Genomic DNA, 21,813 nt, shown 5'->3' with positions numbered 1-21,813 from the left:
CAAAGCTGGATCTGCAGCTCTTTAAAATAATTGGTCAAAAGTATGTAAGGGAGCGAGGAAGTTAAAAATTAATTGATTTCCCTGAGGACATTAAGTCTATTACATTGGTCACATTTAAGCTACACATTTACAGACTCTAGAACAATTTTTTTTACTTTAAAACCTATTGCCTCTTCTAAATGTGAAAAGCAAATTTGAAGCAGGGTGTTGATGCTGATTTCTGTTTCACCAAATAACCTGTCCCATCTGACCTAAATTTGGAGTTATGGAAACACCATTCCAGCCACTAGATCTGTAACTCTAATAGCACTTCTGTACTGCACAGGCTCATAGAGGCTTTGACTGTAGAAAAAGAAAAAAAGCCAACCCAAAATGAGACAGACTTTGTCTTATGAGTATTTAGGAGTGCTGGCTCCTGGAGCTGGATGATAGATGTAATTGTTTTGTTTGGGGCAGTAAAATCCCTTGCACATGTCAACACATCGAAAGATAACACGAGGAAGAAAGGGACAGCTGAGGGACAAGAAAATATAACATCAGGTATGTCTTTATTGTGGCACTTACTTAGCATAGACAGGCCTGAGTAAATGCACGCATTACCCTGGTCTGCATGCCAGTCATTCCTGTAGCCATGCCACCACTATATTACTGCTGTGAGAAATGAGATTCTTGTGCACCCATGAGTGCCTGATGGCTGAGCCACACTTTGACTTTCTCAGAAACAATTATGGCAAATTTTGTACATCTCATCAGTGCTCCCATTTGTGACATCAGAGAAACCAATTTCTCAGCACTTGGGGTCTCAGTCTGTGACTCCACACGCAGGTGGAAATGTGGCCAGCCTGGATCTAACTCCTACTCAGGGAGAGGCCAGCAAGCTCTGATGCAAACCAGGTCTATTAGGTGAGAAGTCTGGGTATGGGATGAGAGTTTTGTTTACACTAAGCAGCTGCTCAGTTAACTCAGCAAAAGAGAAAAGATAAATTCGTTTCATCTCATTAGCAGCAAAGCAGTATCTGCTGCTGCCGAGTATCTGGTGTAACACACTGCACAGACAGAACAAGTGCTTCCTTTATCCAATTACCATGAATCATCCCTATTGACGAGCACCTCAGAGCAGACCTGAGCCAAGACATTTTAGAGCTCTGTGCATCCCTCCACTCAAGCAGCTCCTCATCACAGCTTCTGCCTGGGCATAGTACCTGGCTGCACCCACATCCTGCTTTCCTGCATCACTGGCAGCAGTGGCTGGTGAAACTTGGGCACACCTTCTCCATAAAGAATGATAAGTTCTCCTCCTTTCTCAGCTTGGCTTTGGCTTGGAAGGAGATTCCGAGTAACACAAAGAAAGGGATTTTAAAAGATGAAGAATGTGTGAAATGGAAGGCACAAAACACCACAGAGTCACCAAATGCCCCAAAGGTCCCCAGGAAAGGCTCCTCCAATCAATAAACATTTCTCATCACATCTGCTGGCAAGTGTCAAACTTCTAGCAAGAGAATCAGCAACAACTTGTTTTTCCTACAGGAAACAAGAGAATATATGTTGCAATTTTAAAGTTCACTACTAAGTGGTTGTGCCTGGGGAAAAGAACAAAAATATACACAGAAGACTATCAGTAGAGTTAATTGTTTTTTATTCCAACTTAATACGCTGGGCTAAAACTGGAGGTTCATAGGCAAGTAGGTCCAGAGCCACTGGTTCTGGGAACAATTAATGCATTATTTGATTTACATTGGTAAACCTTTACTATTAAATAAAATCTGTTAATAGGAGTAAAAGTACGCTCATAAATTTCCTGAACAGAATCAAACCCAGCCATAAACGTGAAATCAGGGAATAAGAAATGGATGCAACTTTTTAAATTTCAGTTTTAAGCTTTTTCCGGCTTCCTCAGTTTTCTTTGCCTGATCTCTTCATTTTGGATTACAAATAAGTGTGCAAACAATAAATACGTTTATAGGAGAAAAGGGTAATTTTTAAAGCAACCAGCTTCAGGAAATGCTGGTTTATATTTTTTTAACACTACCAGCTTTGCATGCGTGCCATAACTCGGTCTGACAGTTAAGTTACCAAAAAATACATTGAGAAGGCATAAATGTAATGGGTTCTGGAGAGCCACCGCAATGCACTCAATACACAGAGTCCAAATCTGAGTGGCAAAGGCCACATTTGAGAATGTACACATCAGCTTAACTTTATAAAACCTTTTAGCTTCCTTCCCTTTACTATTAGGGCAATGAAAATCCTTTGTCATGTGGGAAGATACAACAGGAAAGTATCTCTGCCACATTGTCCCATCTTCAGAATCAAAAGTGCATTTACGTTTCTGCTGCCTGTACTGATACAGACATGCAAAGAACCCATAAGGTGTGCGCAGGAAAGTGGGATCCTGAGAAAATACCCTGGTCCTGCTGATGCCTGGTGCTCGTGTCCCAGCTGCATCCTTCAGCTGCCTCTGCCCAGCACCCGCAGCCTGGCTCACCTTGCCTGCACAGCGGGGTGAGGAGGGACACAGGAAGAACCATTAGGTCCATCCTGGTCCCACCCAGAAGCTCAGAAGTCGAAGTCCTCTGGCTTGGCTTTTCCCCCAAGAGAGTGATTACACCACCCCACCAGCATACTCCCAGCTACCAGGTAAAGCGCATCTGGAGACCAGCCTGTTTAAATTGATGCTTCCAGATTAGGTGTAAAGCACACATGATTTCCTATTATCACATACGTGAAGGCAGCAAGTTATGAGTGTGTTCATGTTCCTATTACGCTCCCAGTTGCACTTGGAGTTTCTCCATGGTCTAACGACACAGCTCACCATGAGTGCAATTGCCATCCTGTGAGTTAGCACTTCCATTCTCACTGCCTGCCCTCGCATTTGGGATGCATTTGAAATACCAGTCCTGTAGAATAAAATGCCAACTGATATTTTCTTTTGGCTGAGCAGCAGCAGAGTTGATCTCTGGAAATGCTGGCCTGAACCTATGAAACTTTGTGATCCCACTGAAGGACCAGAGGTCCATCTGTTCCAAATCAACATTTGGCTTATGGAATGCTGGAATTTATCAGACCGGTGCAGGGGCAAGCACAGCAGGGGAGCAATGAACTTTTCCATCTATACCATCATATGGTACCGATTATCTCTCAGTACAGCATAAAACATAACAACAACCAGATTTAGGGCCAGCATACTGCAACCTGTTTCCCCTGCCACTGCCTCCTCTTTCAGCATTACTATTAATCCCACAAAATGTTTGCTGTTTGTTTCCTCCTGTAGGGCACCAAGGAGCCAGGAGTGACTCACTACTATAAAATGGTTATTTTTCATTGGATGGCATGGCATTTTGAATGTGGCTTCAGTGACTAAGGATTGAATGATCTCCCTGTGCTCTACCCTTTTAAAAAGGTGGGTAGGCAGGCTGGAGGTGTGCAAATCCTTCACAGCATCCTCTACACACAGTTATAAAATGCTTTCTTTTCAGCATCTTGCTTGACACTCAATGCTCTGAGCTGTAGGCATTAATGGTGGCAGTTTTATCCCATTTATCCAAGAGCAAGTAGAACTAGAGTGGAAAACAAAGACCTGCCCTCAAATTATAACCAAATCCAGCAGCTATACAGTCTTGTGTCTGGGAACCATCTGACATCAGCCACTCCCAGAGGCAGAATGCACACACCCATGCATTTTATCCACCATCCCTGTGTATCTGGGAAACAAGAATAAGTCATCCAACATGCACGAGACCTAAAAATTGCCCCATGAAGCAGTAATTGTGTTACACTCTTTTGAGAATGGGTTCAGGTTCCAGCTGGATGTTGTGGCACTCCCTAAGCCAACTCTGGCAGGTCATAACACCAATAATGAGTAATACAGGAATGCCATCTTTCACCTAAGCCTTTCAAAGCAACCTCCTCAAACTGCTGCCAGCCCTATCTCCCCAGAATGGTACATTGAGACCTAGAAAAGCAGAAAGGCTGAAAGACTTTTCAGAGAGCACGTACTGTGGCCAGTGGAGAAACTGCAAATGCAATGTGGGAATCTTGAACACAGTCTCTTGCTCTTAACCACTGGGACCCAAAAACAGCGGAACTCCTGCCCAGTGTATACTGAAAAACAACGATCAAACTCAGGAGTATTCAGGAATTTATAGCTGCACAAGACTGGGCCACTGCTATCTGTAAAATCCTGGAGGTACCGATAAGATGTAAGATCACAAACCATTTGGAAAAATATAGGCAGATGAAAACTGTTTGCTTAGCTCTGTGAAAGCTAAAGCATCTCACAAACATGGTGGCTTTCTTTTTTATTTTTTTGAGAGAAAGATCCACAGGATTAAGAGGATTAAAGTGATGAACATGACATAAAAGAATGCCTCAAATTGTTAAGGTATGGCAGAAATGGGAATCTGGGCAAAGTGGTTCAAACTAAGCAGGAAGTGAACCAAACCATCAGCAACAAACTGAAACAAACTAAAATAAATGGATTTTTGTGGTTTTGAATGCCTTCTTTCTGCCCCAGTTTAAATCCCCTCTATGACTGCAGTGCTAGTTCCAAGAGATTCATGTATGCGTTTACACACACGCATCTGGTAAGCTGTTGTAGCTTGTCTGTTCTTCAAAACACCCTCAACTTAAACATTTCCTTAGTAAAAGACATTTTGGCTAACAGCCCAGCCTTAACCCTGCTTCTGCTGTAGGATCATCACCCAGTGCATAACTCTTCTCTGCTTGAAGCCAAAAATAGTAAATACTAAGTCAGATAAGAGAGCTGAGGACATGTCAATTTTTCAATGTGTATAGGAGACATCTTCAGACTGTCACAGACACATCATGGGTCCACCCTTGCAGCTCTTAATCCCTTCACAGCTGTAAAACCTAACACTTAAGTTAATAATGCATAAATTTTGACACACAGTGTAATTCAAATGATCTTATAAGACAACAAGAAGACTGAAAAAGCACACCCCATAAAGCAAAAACATTTTGTGAGGGTAAGACCTACACAGCAAATGTCTGACTCAACAGCAAAAAAGAAAGTTTACAAATCAGAGACAGTGTTACAGAGCAGAGGATGCAACCAAAGACATGCAGGGAACCTGGTAATCAGATCTGCCCCCTTACCCACACTCAGAGTCAAGAGTGCCTATGACATTGTGAGTTGTAATAATTTGGTTAAGAAAACAAATTTTCTCAATTTTTGTCCTTTCAAGGGATGTTCAAACAGCAATTCTGATTCGAGTCAGAAAGCCCCATCAGGACCTCATCCTGGCATTAGCTTGCAAAGGGCAAGTAAGAGAGCTGTAAGTGAGGAGTGCAAGAACAGAACAAGCACACAGCAGTAACTTCCCTTCTGGTACCTCCATCCGTGGTTCCAGCATTTCCAGAGTTGGGTGATATTATTTTGATAACTCTTGAATGGCTCTGATCCCTGAATTTACATAACCACCTTTGAAAACAGGTACCCTTTTCAACATACTTATGTACTGTAGCAGTCAGCTCTTCCATTTAATTATATGTATATAATTATGTGTTAAGAGGTGCCTGTTTTGTGTATTTTGAATTGGCTTCCTGACAACTTCATTACATGTTCTCTAGAACTCGTATTAGGATAGACAGTGAGCCACCACTCCCAATTAATCTTCTCAGTCCTTTAAGATATTGCAAATCTCCGTCAGCTGTCTCTTTTCTGGACTGCGGAGTCCAAGGCCATTCTTCATATGGAGGCCCCTGAGTATCCTCATACTCGTGCTTACTAGTCTCATTTGTCCTTCAAGATTCAGGCTCCACTTAATGCAGACAATGCCATAATGATGTCATTTGATGTATCTAATTTTCTTAATAATTCTTCTCTTGCTTTTTTCCCCCAGCTACTGAGAAGTGAACTGAATGTCCTCTGTCCTTCTGCAAGGCAGTGACTCCATATTTGGAAAACCTTCAGCAACCTCTTGCTTTCATTCCTACTGTTCTTGGTATCAGTGACCCCATATCTGGCATGGGCTGTACACGCTAATTCTGGATGTACCCAAAGGCATGCAAGCACCTTCTGTTCTCACCAGTGTGTCATCACAGCATCCTTTTGGGGATGCCATCCAGTCTCACTTTTAAGCAGTAAAGCATTCCCCATATTCACAGACAGTCTGCCCAGAGGTTGGACATCATCGTCATTAGAAATGCAAGCAGGGGTTTGAATTCTGTTTAAGTGAACAGAATTTGACCCATTTATTACATAGAAATTCTTACAAGCGACATTAACGGTCTGTTGACCTGTGTGTGAGCTACCACTTGAAAACCCAAGAAAAGCATGACCAACAAAAGGGTATGTGGGGAAATTTGTGCCCTCTGTTATTAGCACACTGCAGTGCTATTTTCTTGCAGCACATTTTGCCACTATTTCCTTTACTCTGTTTCATGGGAGAGTGCTCTTAAGTGCATATCTTTTAATATTTCCCATGGTTTGCATATTAATTTTCCAGTTCAACAAACTATATAAGCAATGTAAAATTAGCCAACTATGTATATTAATATTTTCTAAAATTATTTTACTATTTTCTAAACATCTTATTTGAAAAGTAAGCCCTGCACATTTGAATAGGCCTTTAGAGTGTGCGGGAATCACAGGAGTCCAATAACTGAAAGTTTTTATGGGGTGATTTATTTAATATCTAAAATATTAACAAAACTATCCCCTGAATAGTGAGCCAGATTTCTTCAACATATTTAGAATGAGTCACATAAATCTCCTGATCTGCACATGTGTCCCCACTCAAAGAATTTCCCTAAGAATGCTAGTTGAGGATTTTCAGGAAATTACAATAGTTTGAATGAATTTAGAAATAGTCACATGCTTAGAACATGTCATAATAAGTACTTCAGAAAGGAAACTGAGCAATGCATTTAGAAATATTGAACTTATTGCATTTGATTAATGCAAGGTCATACCACTCAGCACTTGAAAAGCCAGCTTGTTCACTCTCATGTTTCCACTGCAATTTTACAGAACAAAAGTTTTATCATTAATTGTGTCAAGTAACTATTTCAAGTAGTATATGTGGAATTTAAGATATTTAGAATACTCTTCAGAAACATAGCTTTTAAAATACGGTTATATCCCTTTTATGGGTAGAAACTACTTTTCAGTTTCTTGAACACTGAAAAAGTAAACAAACAAATATTTTATCCACAGAAGTTGATATCTGATGGGCCTGAAGTTCTGTAGTATTAGAAGATGAGGTGTTACGTGGCGGTAAATCAGTTTGATTTATGGAGTCACCTACTCTTTGGAATCAACATGGTCCACTGAAGGGCTGAGCTGTGAATAGTTCACAACTACCAGCAAGTGGTTAGATGCACACAAATTCATGTAAATAAGAGTCTCACACACCAACCTAAAGTATTTACTTCAAAGAGAAGTATCAAAGACCCATCAAGCAGTGCATCACCGGCCTCCCCCGCAGTCTCATAAACCCAGTTTTCTCGCACTTGAAAACAAATGCCACCCCTGATGAAAGCAGAAAACATTAAACAACCCCAGGGAGGTGGTGAGATAGGATCCAACCTGATGCACTGGGGATCTCATTCTGTTGTGCCCCCAAGGAGCTTTGTGTTTAGACTGGAATGTGTTGACCTGAGGGTCCTGATTTAATAACATCATGATAATGAGGAAGGAGACACAGATCTGCTCTACACTAGCCCAGCACGCCAAGAAGGAGGCTTAAATATTAGCATGTGCTTATCCATACACCTGTGTGGCCAAGTGCAACCCATGGCACACACAGTCTGTGGTACTTGACTCTCCACAACTGTTCACACAGCTCCATAACTTACAGCCTGGAGCCAGGTCACATTCCCCTTGCTTTTCTGCCCTACAGACATGCCCAGAGGCAGTGCCAGTCCTACCTCACTGCAACATCTCTTCAGCTAAGTGTGACAGTTCCTGCCTTTTTCCAGAGAGCTCGGGGTTTGTTCCCTATGACAGCCAAAAGCTATATCCCTGAAGGAAAAGAACAACAGTCCTGGAAGGTTTCAAAACATTGCAGTTTGGGAATGACACTGTTTTATAAAACTAATGCTCTTCTCCATCCATGAGCTCTGTGCTAGAGAGTCTTTGCTACCCATTTGCTTGGACCTTGAGAGGACTTTCAGCATAGTGTTAAAGTTCTCGTAACTGGGAAGGTTTGGAGCTCTTACCTTCAACAACACACTGATCAGGGATAGGAATTTTTCTCCCCATCTCTGTGACATATGCTTTCACTTTACCCAGGTTTTCCTTCAAGTGCAAGTAGAGCTTATCCTGGTATTCCTTGGGGCTCATCGCTGCCTCTGTGCTTCCTTCGAGGGCCTTTTCTTTAGTAGAGTCTGGCAAATTTGTTGATTCCATGTAATCGATACTTTGGTGTGAAACCAAAGAATTTCCCAGTTGCATTGCTTCAGTATCAGCATTGAAAGGCAATTTGTCATTTTCTTGGCTAATGTAGATCTCCGAGGAGATACCAGCAGTTATCTCCCCATTGTCCTCATCCTGTCCACACTCTGAGTTTATGCCCTTCATGCAGACTGCATGCAAAGCGAGGCTTTTAGACCTGGAAGGTGATAAAGGAAAGAACAAAGGTTTTGGAGTAGAGGTCAGACACAAAAATCACCCAGACACATGCTCTTCTGAGTTACCTCTGTGCAGCTGGCTCAGAGAGCTGAGTGTGGGGCTCACTTAGCCAGAAACAAGTCTCTTTTGGTAGATATGCATTTCAAAAGCAAAATGCAAGCCACAGCTTTAATAAGCAAATGAAACTAAATAATATCCATATATCACAACATCTGCATGCCATGGAGGGAGCTTGTCAGCCTACGTGCAAGAAACTTGAAACCCCAGGACTGGAATATATGTATTGTTGAGCACATCATAAAAATGCCATCCAGTGCCATTTAACTGAACCAAGATTCAGCCTCCAGTTCTTCATTGCCCCATACCTATATGCTGAGGATGAAGTTAAACCTCTGTAAGAGTAAAAAGGGTAGAAAGTGAAGTGGCTGAAAAGGCAAATACTGGAGCAGGAAAAGCTCTGCTGCAACGCTGCAGTGCACAAGCAACTTAAAGACACTGTGGGTGCATGTTGCTGTCTGAGCTGCTATCTAACCCAGGGTCCCAGGAGAGACATACTCATCTCACAGCCCACAGGCAAAACTCTATTCAGACATTTGATACTTATTGTTAGCAATAATACTCAAGAAAAGTCTCTGTATTTTCCTTTCTAGTAATATCTGTATGCAAATATTTTCTCATCCCTTATACTGGTGTAGGGCACAAGAGATTAAATAAATAATTTAGGAAAGTTTTAACCAGCCTTTGAATTCATGGGTATGAGACTTAGTTAAAATTAGAATTACAATGGCCAAAGGCATCAAGTGGGTCAAATACTCAATGTTTGCATAAACTTTTATTGCAAAACTTATAAACTTATATTCATGAAAAGCACTCACACGTTTTACAGAGCCATACCTGTTAAATCTCATATCCTTCCTTTCTTCTTTAGAAACCTGGCCTAAACTGTATCTCCGCACTGAGCCAGGAGTACCATTGTTGACATTTATTTTCTCTTCAAAAGCCTGTATTTTAACTTGAAGCTTTTCATCCTCTTCACTTCCATTCATAACAGATTTTAAGTCATCCACTGGTGCAGGAGATTCTGTTTCAGTATCATTTTGCATCCTAAGGAAGTAGAAAGCAGAGATTTAACTCTGGCACACTGTGTTCATAGTGATGCTGATGCTGCATTCCTGCCTGTGACCTTTATTATGTTTCTGGTAAAATAATTATGTTTCAGCAGAGATTCTCCTAGAGGTTGATTAATCATTTTCAAAAGCATCTTCTGAATCAATGTCTCTGTCAGATGGATCAGAAACATTCAACATCTCTGACAACACCGGATAAGAAACCTCATGTGCTGTATCTGCATAAGCAAAACCCCACTCTTTACCCTGTGGTCCCATAGCAAAAAGTTTTCCAATTGAATTTAAACTATTCTCTGTAGCTTGCTAAACAGCAACTTACTACATTATTTTAATAAATTTCAAGTCAAGCTAATCGTAGAGTTTATAAAAGTCTGTGGTTTTAAAAGTTTGACAAAAGTGCACGCAGTTCCTCCTGAATTATTGTATTCTGAGTAAGGAAAACATGTCTCAAAACTCAGCACAAGTACAGAAACAGGCTCAATAAAAGTTCTAAGCAATGTGATTGAAGTTCAGCAAAAGAGAAATAGAAAACAGTGAGTTTAGATGAACTTGGTAGGACTGCAGGACAAGCCGTTTTGTTTTAAAGTTGACTGTTATGTTAGTTTTAGAATACAATCTTTTAATACACAATTTCAGAGCCTATAAGGATGCTGGGATGGACACTTCATTAGAGACTGTAGTGATAGGACAAGGGGTAACGGGTTAAAACTTAAACAGGGGAAGTTTAGATTGGATATAAGGAAGAAATTCTTTCCTGTTAGGGTGGTGAGGCACTTGAATGGGTTGCCCAGGGAAGCTGTGAATGCTCCATCCCTGGCGGTGTTCAAGGCCAGGTTGGACAGAGCCTTGGGTGCCATGGTTTAGTGTGAGGTGTCCCTGCCCACGGCAGGGGGGTTGGAACTAGATGATCTTAAGGTCCTTTCCAACCCTAACGATTCTATGATTCTATGATTTGAACATAACTTTAAAATAAATTTAAAGGAAGCTGTTAATCTTATGGAACAAAAAGAAATATGCTGTCCAATATAGTGATGTTAAAAATTTGCTTTCTAGCCATTAAAATGTCTTTTTACCAGTGAAAAATACCGTCTTTGCTGGAGGCCCAGCCATGGTGCTGCAGGGGCAGTAATCGCTACTGCCAAAGCCACAGGGCACAGCAGAAACCCTCTGCAGAAGGATCCCAGGGTGACAGACCCACCACCCCTTACCAGGGCAAGGGCAGGCACACCAGTGTTGCACCCTATCCCAAGTGCAGCCTTTTCCATGCCCAAATCCAGGTTTCCTAGGTTAAGGTTTTCAGTCTGACTGCTGGATTCCCCAAAACTGAGCTTCTGAAAATGGAGTTTGTTGGTAGGATCCTACACAGCTCACAGCCCACAGTGAGGCTCGGCTTCTCCAAATGTTGAGCCATTTGCAAGAGACCTAACCCTTGGATATTTGTATTCTTCTTTGAAGATGCTGCTTGGTCTTTATGCAACACCAGGACTGAATTTCCTGGGGGACCAACAGCACATGTGGCAAAACCACTGTTGCTCCTTCCCCTCTTCAGGGGGGTGCCTTCTGTTGGGGATTTCTACGTTTCCATCTTACTCCTGCAACTATGGAGTAATTGGACAAAAAAGTCATGAAGGCAGTATGAAGACAATTAGAAATCTCAGGGAATTAAGGGGTATTTGACAGTATTTACTTTTTAAACTCTACCCACAGCTCTTTAGAGCTCATTTTACTTCTGACCATTTCTTTGTGTGTGTTTGTTTGCTTGTTTGGTGGCGGTTGTTTTTTTTCCTGATGAGGAAACATCTGAATAGCTAAATCTGTAAAATACGGATATGGAAAGCCACAAATAAGAGTTTTAACACAGCCTTTCAAAGCAGCAGAGTCTCAACGTGTCATGCTCACAGTTGGAAAGCCTATTAAAATCTCTCAAATAAGGCAAATTACCAATTGTGGGAACAAAAAAGCATGTTAAAAAAAAAACAAAACCAAACTCACAAATCCTGCGTCACAAAATGCACTTTTTCATTTGTTTTGATAAAGGCAGCTCAGGATATTTCTCAGAGGAGTTGGTAAGTTTTGTCTTGTTTTTAATTTAGGCAAGATCTCAAAAGATATTAACAGTGCAGAACACTGAAAAAAATATTCTTCTGTAATTAAGAACCACGGTTTGACCTTTACTAACAAATCTGTCTGGAGATGGAAGACAAGATTTAATTCGTTAGAAAGCTGTCACTCCAAGATCACTCTTAACGCTGCTCCATTGTGGGAACTATGTGCTAAGAAAAATGTCTTGTTACGTATGTAAATACATATAAAACCTTCTGGCCACAGGGAGGGGGCTGATGTGGTTTTCGAATGACAGACCCAAACCAGCAAGCCCTGGTGATGTTTGGAAATAAAAATGGCCTTTTACAACAGCATTTTTTTGTCCATCATTCTCCTGTTGAACTCTGGTGGCTTTATAAAGGAAATACAAGAAAATCCTTCTAAAGAAACACATTGATGAATCCTGTGAAGCAGCAATAAGTTAGTGCATAGAAGGCTCATTGCCGCCTGGTGTTCCTCAAGCCACCACCTTGGTTTTGACCTGGTTGTTGCCTGCAGTTTCAGGGCAACTGCAAGCACTACATGAGGAAGTCAGAGCACTCAGCCCTGGCATGCCTCTCACATGTACCTGCTTTACATGTTATCAATTCCCAGGAAGCCAAAAGCACATACCCCAAGTGAAACATTCAATGAAGCCTCCACCCTGTGCCCAACGGGATGCCTGGCAGGCCTTCCTGCTGGCCTCCCCTTCCAGCAACAGTAAAATAAACAATTGTTTGAAATCTTGGCAGGAGACATTCAGTACATTACTGAGGTTGCTGGAGCAGGATCAGATTACACCAAAGCTCAGGCTGTTTTTGAGAGGAAAAGGATGCACAAACCTATAAAGAAATCATAAGGACCTGGCTTGAAAAGACAGTACTATGCTACTCACCATTTCACTGCTTTAAAATTCTCTTCAGAAAGAGACCTAAGTATACAGGTCAGCAAGTCCTGCAAAACATTTCTCCAGACCACCAGCACGATTATAACAACACCAGTCAGGTGCTTAAAATGGGAGAAAAGAGCATACACAAATGGAAATTGCTAAAAATACATGTGAGATGGGATTGCTTCCAGGGCTTCAACTCTGTGGATGGAGGCAACACAAATGGATCAACTGTGAGTCCTTGGGGTTCATCAATGAACAGGCATAATCATCTCCCCAAATACAATGGACCTTCAGGTTTGAAGAAGACAAGTGGTGGACAGCAATGGCAATCTCAAAACCTCTGGGTCATGGTTGGGAAGCCCATCAGGAGCTTCCAAATTATTGCTAGGAATTATCATGGAAACACTATCAGCCAGATAATATTTAAGGTTGAGGTTCCACAGGGAGCTGAAGGCTGCATCCTCTGTCATTTCACAGGCAATGCCACTCACAGCCTCTGCACTCACAGATACTGATGGTAGAAGCCGGAACATTTCAATAGCTGTTGCTGACAAACACAGACAGCAGGCAGTGGCAGGTGCTGCGTGCAGGGCAGCTGCTCCTGGGAGCCAGGCAGGACATGAAGTGGCAAGGGATGCTGCATGCAGACAGGCTTCTTGGTGCTTCTGCTGAATTAAATCACACCATAACACCTTACCAGTATAGGAAAGTCTTAGATGCTATTACAGCTCTCTTCACTCCTACATGTTGATTTAAAGGACACTGTAGAAAATGAAAGGCAAATGAATGGCAAAGGAATACCAAATGATGCCATGTGCTAGACCTATCCTCTCCCTTAAGGAAAAAAGATAATTTCATCCAATCATGACACTAAATTGAGCAGCACTGGTATAGCCTGTTATTCTCTGTTCTTACCCAGATTAAGGACTTGGAAGTGCCATTTAATTATCTTACTTTTGTTTCTTGCCTTCTTTCAATAGACCATGCTATACTTCTGGGTTGAATCAGTCCATTAAAACTCCATGTTCTTAAAAAAGTACCTCTGAGACTGAATAACGTGCAATTTTGTGACAGTAAGGGGCAACAGAGCATCACATGGTTTTAATTATATTCTCCACTAACTGCATGTAAAATTCCCTGTGTCAAACAACTCCAAGCCAGCCATCGCTCTAAAGAAATCAGTTTCTTCTTATGTAAACACATGATTCTGGAAGGAATGGTTATAATCCAGCCACACATTTTAAAATCCTGTTTTCCTTTCACAGCACAAATATTCTGGATTGCTGCTCTTTAAAAATCACTGCAGTTCAGTAACTGCAGCAGCTCTGGAGCTAGGAGGGTATTTCCATGTCAGTGTCTGGACCGATCCCACTTTTGCTAGTACAAGTCAGAATAAACTCTGATTAAGTGAAGAGCTCTTAGCCTTATTTGCTGTCGTACTTGTTCTTGTCTGATTTAGCAGATACTTTGCTTGATACAGGCCTGAAATATAAAACCAAATACCTAAAAAATGTAACTGTGAAAAGTCAGTGTTTCACCGTGACCTCTCAGAGCCACACTGAGATAACAGGATGATGGCAGCTGCAAGCAACCAGGGTCACAGATGATTGGTGGGGGATAAAATTACAATTAAACAAAAAAATTAAAATATCAAGCAGCAGATGGAGAAAAAGAAATCATTTCAGAAAGGTTTGTTTGAAAGGGTCCAGGCCCTGCCACTGGCTTGAGACAGCTGCGTGCAAGGCAGACCCTGCTGCAGCAGACGTCCTGAGACACTGGTCCTTACCCAGAGGAGCAGCAGGAACAGGTTTTCCTTCCCAGCACTTCTGGCTACACTCACAGCCTCCTTGTGGCAAGCACAGCTGCATCACAGGGACTGTCTGGTTTCATAATAGCAGCAATTTATCCACAGAAATGTTAAAACCCAATAAAACCAAAACAAAAAGGAAGGAGGAATGTCCTTCCTTAAACCAGAATAACCTCCAAGCAGCCTCAGTGCAGCCCTGGGATAAAGTGGATGCATTTTCATGGTCTGCCCCTACTTTTCACCCTCCGGAGGCTGTCCCCTGGACCCCGTGGCAACTCTTAGACTCCAAAGAAGGCAGTACATTTTCACTCACTTATATGCATGGCTGTGCTCAAACTTGCCATGTGGAAGCAAGTACAACTTAAAGAAGCAAACAACCAAAGCATTTTCCTTTCATGCTCAGTAGAAGCAGTAGAATTTTTCTCCTGAGGGAAAATAAGGATATCTTCTGAAAAATCAACTGAAAAATATAATTACCTCCCTTCTCCCCAGCAAGACTGTCCAACCAAACAGTATCTTGCATCTGTAACCACACTCACACAGATAAAGAAGCTTCTACTCCTCAGTAAAGCCAATCCTTAACAAAGGGGAATTTTAGAGAGGAACAGGCAAACACAATAACATTCTTAATTAAAGCTTTTCTTGCTTTTTACTCATTTTATCAACTAACTCTAGAGATAAATGTTAAGCACATGAGATAATAAGGAATAGAAATATCATAACATTTTAACAAATAATTTTTCTACTGTAAATCAGGGGACCACAATGGGTTCTGTGAAAAATTATTATACTTTATTACTGAAGCCTCAATTCCTGTCCTGCTTCACTGTGGTTCCCAGAGCACGTGACATTCTTCTGGTCCCATTTACTAAGTGACATCTGTCCCAGTTGAACTTGACTAGTTTGGAAAACATGTATGTCATTGTATGCTCATTTTACTATCTCCATTTTTTTCACTATCTCCAATGAAGCTTTATATAAACAAATGCTGAGGGCTTGATTTCAGCTGAGATTACAGCCACCAGGTGAAGTTTTCTTACAGCCTCGTAAAATGAGGAGCTATATCAGGGCTCCTCTCCTTTTTCATTTTTAACTCTCTCCAGGCTACCAATTAATTGTTTCTTGAATGACCTCAATGTTTTGGCTCCAGCTCTACAAGTCTGTCTCCAAGGCTATCCCTCATGGTTATGAATTTTCTGACATCTGTGTTAAATTTTTTCAATTACTATTCCTTTGTGCCCTCTTGACCTACTTCAGTATACACAATGCTAATTGTAAGTCCTTCCTTAATTAAAAGTGACTACTACCATATATTTCAATAACACTTGCACTTTTACTGACAAATGCAGCAGCACTCCAAATGGTTTAACTTTAGGATGCACATTTAAAAGAGGCTGAGATATGTTTAAAAGAAGCTGAGTGAACAGAACATCTTTTCATACAAGTTTGAGAATTTTTTTTTCAGACCTTTTTTAGCAAACCTTTATGAGGCAGCTATGCCAGTCATTGTTCTCATCAGCGTCAGTGGCTATCTTCTAGAATAAACTCAATGATAACTGTGTAGCCTGACCTCACCGATTTATTTTTAACTGAAGAATTTTAGACTGCCTCAGTCTACTTATCTGAGACATAGCTTTCTTCCTACCCTTTAAGCGCTAAAACTTGAACAGCTTCTTTATTCTTCAGTGCCAAATGACGCAATTTCTGGTGTATGATGTTTGGCGGTCATTCTGCCTGACAGCCCAAAGTTGGTGTCTGCAGTGCACCCACAGCTCTTACTGCCACCCTTTAATTACAGAATTCTACTTCAGTGTCAATCATCCTTATGCCTGCATTTGAAATGCATTCCTCAGGTTAGGGATATTGCCCATCAGGTGTTGGTAAACTACTTCGCATGCTTACCTGACCCTATAAATAACACAATCCAAAGGCTAAGTGAGTATATACTGGAATGATACAAGAAGGATATCAAGATCAATATGAAAATGGCAATGTAGTGACTTACAGGAACTGCAGTACTTGTTACTTTCTGCTGATCATTCATTGCAACTTGAGTATATTTAATATAAATTTACGTTGTCTCACACAGCCATAGAGATGGCTGTAGCTTTATCATACAAAAATGAGCTTTACCTGGCTCCAGACATGTTATCATTCTCTAGCTGTCGGACGAGGAGCTTGGCTATGGCTGTGAAACTGTTGCTCATGCGGTAGATATCTCTGCTCTGGGCGCCCAAGATGCTTGAGAAAGTGTCAGTAAGACTCTTAATTTCCAGCAAAAGAATATGGTGAAATGAGTGCTCCATGTTGGCCAGCTGGTTCACCAAATACATCAGGCATATTCTGGCTCGCTCCTAGAAAATGTAAGAAGAGAAGAACAATTTTAAACAAATTAATTCATTGTTTGCTTGCGCAAGGGACATTTGCATGCACGCTGTTGATTAAAACGTCACTGGGGAATAGTGGCTACCCCATGATAAATAACAAAAAGACAACTGCATCAAACACAGTTTATTTTTGTGTACTATTGACATTACGTTTATTCCTCTTGGTATTAACCCAGCCTAACTTTAGTACACCTTGTCACCCCTTCAGACCTAGAGTCAGAGTCCATAAAGCGTTTTTGAAGGCGCCTGCGTTGCTCTAGCATGGTCGATCAGCCTGGGTCAGTGATCACAGCACCAGCAGCAGACCTAGTTCCCCTTTTTCCTTTGATAAGCCTTATGAGTCTGGCCAAGCTACTTTACCTTCCCATACCCAGTTTCTTTGCCCTTTTTCTGCTTTATTCCTTGCTGTTTGTGGCAGGTAAACTCTCTTGTAAGGGGGCACACACTCATGCACGCTGCTCAAGTTCACAGGATCATCTGCCTGAGGGTCTTTTAGCTCGTGTCTGAACCCAACCTGTTGCACATTGAGCTTACACAGGTATTAGCAGAGACACAAACGTTAAAACCTGCAGGCTCAATGGAACCCGCAGCTGAGGTCTGTGCTAGTTTGTGGCATTGTATGACTCACATCCAGCTGCAGTTTTGTGTCTTCATTACAGCCCCCCTGTATTAATGGGCTAATGTTCAGGTTTTTGCTTTTCCCATGTTACTGTCCACTCCATAACTGCAAATAATCAAGGGGCATCAGACAATTGCAGTGAATTCTGCGTATGCCACTAGTTGTTACAATTAATTTTGCAAGGAATGAAAATTTATTTCTCGGACCATAAAACATTTCCCAGTCATGACTTCCTTTCTGGAGCTCTTGGATGTTGCTGATTTGCTATGTTTAGCAATGTCATCTAAAAGCCTGTTGTCACCAGTGCTGCACAGACCGAGCAGGACATCTCCAGCACAGCATCAGCAGAGGAGTGAGGTGCAGTGGGCAAGAGCCGGGGGACTATCGGAATCTCTTTGCACAAGTGGTGAGAAGTTAAAATATCTCATAAATCACATGGTTTCTCTCCTTTCTTAGCAATTCATTTAAGAGAAACACTCAGATTAGACCTGTGACTAACACTGCAACAAAGACACATTTAAAATGAGATTTTGTTTTAAGATCTTATCACATCCGATAAGGTGCCGTCTGGCAAGTTGTATCAATCACTGCCAATGCACTGAAGTCTGATATGCCCTCTGTAGCCGAAGTTTTGCTAGTCAGTTTTTCAGGGGGATGTGATCTTGCCAATTTATCAGCGAGATTGCATCCCCCACAAATTAGGATTAAAGGGGCTATTTCATATAATAATATTAAATATGCAAGGATTTTCTAGCATAGATACTTTATCATCTCTGCTTGGCAAAGGCACACAATTCCAGTTCCAACTATTTCTGTATGTATGTGTACAAATTCACAAACTAAACCAGAAATCCCAAAGGTGAAGAAATGCATTAGAATTCTTCTGTTATAAGTGTATCAGGTCCCAGAGTCCTAAAAATCTCTAAGTGGGAAAAGCAGCAGGGAAAGCAGCAATTAACTTAGGAGCTCATATCAGATCTTCCACTGGGGTAACTGGGTATGTCTCTGCTCAGCAAAACCCACTTGGTACAGAAATGGGGAAATATTTTGCTTTTAGAGCTTGTGATGAAATGCAAGCAAAAGCAAAAATAAAAAATTATCTTCTTCCCAGAATATTAGCAGAAAAGGAGAGGAAGTTGTGTGCCATACATGTACTCCAAACTCTGCGGGGCAATAGCATTATTGCCTTTTCTCTTCTGGGACCTCATAACGGGAGAGAAAAAATTGCTGAAAGTTTGATTCTAAATACAGCTGGGCTATAAAATACATGGGGGATTTTGGCAGAACATGGCCTGAGCATCACAAGACAGACATTTTTTGAAGAGAAAGTCAACTTATTTCAAACAAAAAAGGATCTGCTACACCGTAGCGTGACAGAGATAAATGAGAAAAGCATATCAGACAAATTGCTTCCCTTCAGCCATATGAGGAAAACTACAGCTACATCCTCAGATGGGCTGGGGTGGTGTGATGGAATGAGCCTTTTTTTTCTCAATGGCTTAAGAGGTTGAATTTTTGGTACATATTCACTAGTTTATTTGGAAGATGATCCTCCCTCCAAGAGATAAACACAGGCTCAATTAACATTTAAAACACATTTTTGTTTCCTAAACAAACTGTGCAGCAGACTAACTGGAAGAGAAGTTTTGACCATTTTCATGTCACTTTGATCCAGCTGGACTCCAGCCATGCTGAAATGCTTCGCCTGGAGTGAAGTAAAAGAACAATAAACTACTGAGTAATATAATGTGTAACTGTTACACAAAACAAAATTGCAGCAAAATAATTCAACATGAAAGCAGTCATTATCCCTGCCACAGTTTTTATCCAAAAAAATTTCAGGCAGCCTCTTTGGCTGTGCATAACCCATTGTTATTTTAACAATGCTTATTTTATGCATTCATGTATTTTTTATAAGCATCCCTTGCATGTTATGACATTGTATCTGCCAGCAGGTGAAGGTCTAAACCACAAGCAATGAGGTGTGGCAAAGTTTTTGCTTTGTCTTAAAATCAGGCTCAGAAGACTACAAAAGAGATCACAAGGCTTTCAGAAGTAACTCCAATTTCCAGTTGGTTCAAACATAACTGATGGCAAAAAAAAAACCAAACCCAACTATTAAAATGTTCAATTGACCTGTGCCCCAAGATGGTGTTTTGCTTTGCACAAATTTATGGTTAAGGGACAAGGTCTGATTTCAACTTCGCCCATGAAACTGTCACTAACATCAACAGAAGTGGCGTGTGTAAACAGGAGGGCAACCTTTAAATAAAAGGATCTCTTTTCAGCCAAACCTCTCATCTCTCCAGGGGTCTGTCTGAACTGCCAAGGTGGAAAGAGCAGCTCAGGGAAAGCATAAGAGGTTGTTTCTAGAAGTAAGCAGAAAGGATTTTCTGCTCATATTTGCATTCTGTACCATAAAGGGTCAAAATATCAGTAAACAAAATTCCAACACTACCATTGTCGATCCATTTCCCACTTGTTTTGCTTGGCCAGGAAGGGGATGCTGGTTCACGTCTAAGTAAGATCTAACAGCATATCTATAACATGGCTCCAGTGCAGGAAAAGGAAGAGGGGGAGAAGTGACGAGAGGTTTTCAGGAAGGCATTGCCGCCACGGTGGGCTGTGAGACACCCCCATCAGCAACAGTCTACAGGGACCATTTTGCTGCTTGCATGATTCTACTTGGACCTGATCTAAATACTGGGACACTAACACTTGTAACTTCGCAGTTACGCTTGTGGATCAGAGAACTGTTTTACTTCTTTCTCATGGGTGCAATCATTGTTATATACTGAGCCTTTAAGATCTGTCCAGCTTTTATGATGCCAGCTGTTTTCCTGGTTATTTTATCATAGGTTGATTGTCTGTGTTGCAGTGAGTGATGCCGTCGGCATCAGAGAAATCCAATGGTATTTTTTTTTTACTTTCAAGAAGCCTGATCTGCATGGGAGCATCCAGACACGACCTGTCTTCTCTTGGCTCACAAGAGGGTGGGGGTAAATTCTGCACAAGGAACCACCAGAGTAAAGCAAACAAAACCTTTACAAGTGAAAAGGAGGACTACGGGAGATCCACTGTGTTACTAAATAACACAAGATCCACAAGGACCCTTCAGTCACCACATATGGTCTGATGCAACCTCAGGCAATTGTGGACCAATGAATATCCCACTAATAGCTCCTCATATACCCTCCACCGCAAAACTGCAGGCCACAAAGCACTCAAGTTCTCCTGGGCTAAATAAAATAAAATGAAATAAAAATTCTTAGGGCAAAGAGACAAAACTCACAAATAGAAGGTGAGAGAAAGATCATCAATTATAATGTCTGTGAAGGGAGAACTTGCTATGTGAAAACATTCAGGTGATGTGGAGCAGCAAAGCACATCCCACAACACAAAGAGGCAAAAGCCCCATGAAACACAAGCATTCCATAAGGAGAAAATGGGAAACTTTAACACACACCCCCAGCAACACTATCATAACTTTTGCACCCAAAACAGTGACTTGCCTTGGCTCCAGCATGCAACTCCCAGCCATCACCCAAGCATATTTTAAGGTTCTTTCTGTACCATTTATGTCAGAGGAAATTACTGAACTGGCAGTGTGGCAGTGCAGGAAGCACATCCAAACCCTTGGAGAACACCAGCAATACAGACACACTGCTCCCCCGCCAAGGAAAGGCAGGAGACACCAGGTCTTCCAGCAAAGAGCAGTCGTGCTGGCAGAAGTGGCTGCCCGATTCCTCGCAGGCAGTGCTGGGGCGCCAGCAGACTGCAGGCAGTGCCTGAGACCTCCTGCTCCTCAGGCTACCCCAAAGCTCCTGTATACTGTGCTTGGGCGTCTCCTCACCTGGAAAGCTTGCCTTTGTTTTCTCACCAAAATGTACTCCCTAGCTGGAGGCACAGCCTCTTTCTGCTATCCTGGCTCCTCTGCCCAGAACAAAGGAGACAGGACAGGAAACAGGGGACAACCTCCAGAGAAGGTTCAGTGGTGATGTTCCACAGGGTATGTAATCTGTGTCCGGTGACAGAGATGTGCCAGCCGGACACGGATGTCAGTAGTCTCATGGACTGACAGAGTTCAAACGTGGTTGCAGAAACAAAATCCAGCCACTGGAGCACTGGTAATCGTTAGACATTTCAATCAGGGAAGATCTTTCATAACTCAGAATTATTCAGCAAAATGGAAAGGAGAGGAGATATTCATGGAAAGTTCGCTTCTGCCAACCTTTACATGTTGCTTTTCATATTGAGTGAAAGGTCTCCTGGATGTCACTAAAACTGAACCTACTATAAACAAATG

General features: G+C 41.6%; 1 protein-coding gene across 9 annotated transcripts in view; it reads right to left on the bottom strand.

Annotated features, from left to right (window-relative positions):
- VEPH1 (ventricular zone expressed PH domain containing 1) overlaps positions 1-21,813 on the bottom strand; it is a 96,978-nt gene that overhangs the window by 32,648 nt on the left and 42,517 nt on the right. For 8 of the 9 annotated variants that reach the window (XR_009743204.1, XR_009743205.1, XR_009743206.1 and 5 more), the window contains 3 exons: positions 16,635-16,855; positions 9,488-9,697; positions 8,182-8,573 (listed from right to left, as the gene is read on the bottom strand). Coding sequence is in view for 5 of the 9 variants with exons in the window: in XM_061452670.1 (XP_061308654.1) it covers positions 8,182-8,573; positions 9,488-9,697; positions 16,635-16,855 (823 nt within the window). In the remaining 4 variants the exon portion in view is untranslated. Of the gene's footprint in view, positions 1-6,906; positions 6,978-8,181; positions 8,574-9,487; positions 9,698-16,634; positions 16,856-21,813 lie in introns of those variants that run through there. The other variant, XM_061452673.1, reaches the window with a different exon arrangement.

This window comes from Pezoporus flaviventris, unplaced genomic scaffold (genome assembly GCF_033815535.1).
Source record: "Pezoporus flaviventris isolate CSIRO_AGI_PZ_B2104156 unplaced genomic scaffold, CSIRO_AGI_Pfla_v1 ptg000013l, whole genome shotgun sequence".
Classification (NCBI taxonomy): Eukaryota; Metazoa; Chordata; class Aves; order Psittaciformes; family Psittacidae; genus Pezoporus; species Pezoporus flaviventris.
The sequence above is the reverse complement of the archived record's forward strand: the minus strand, read 5'-3'. Positions and strand labels throughout refer to the sequence as shown.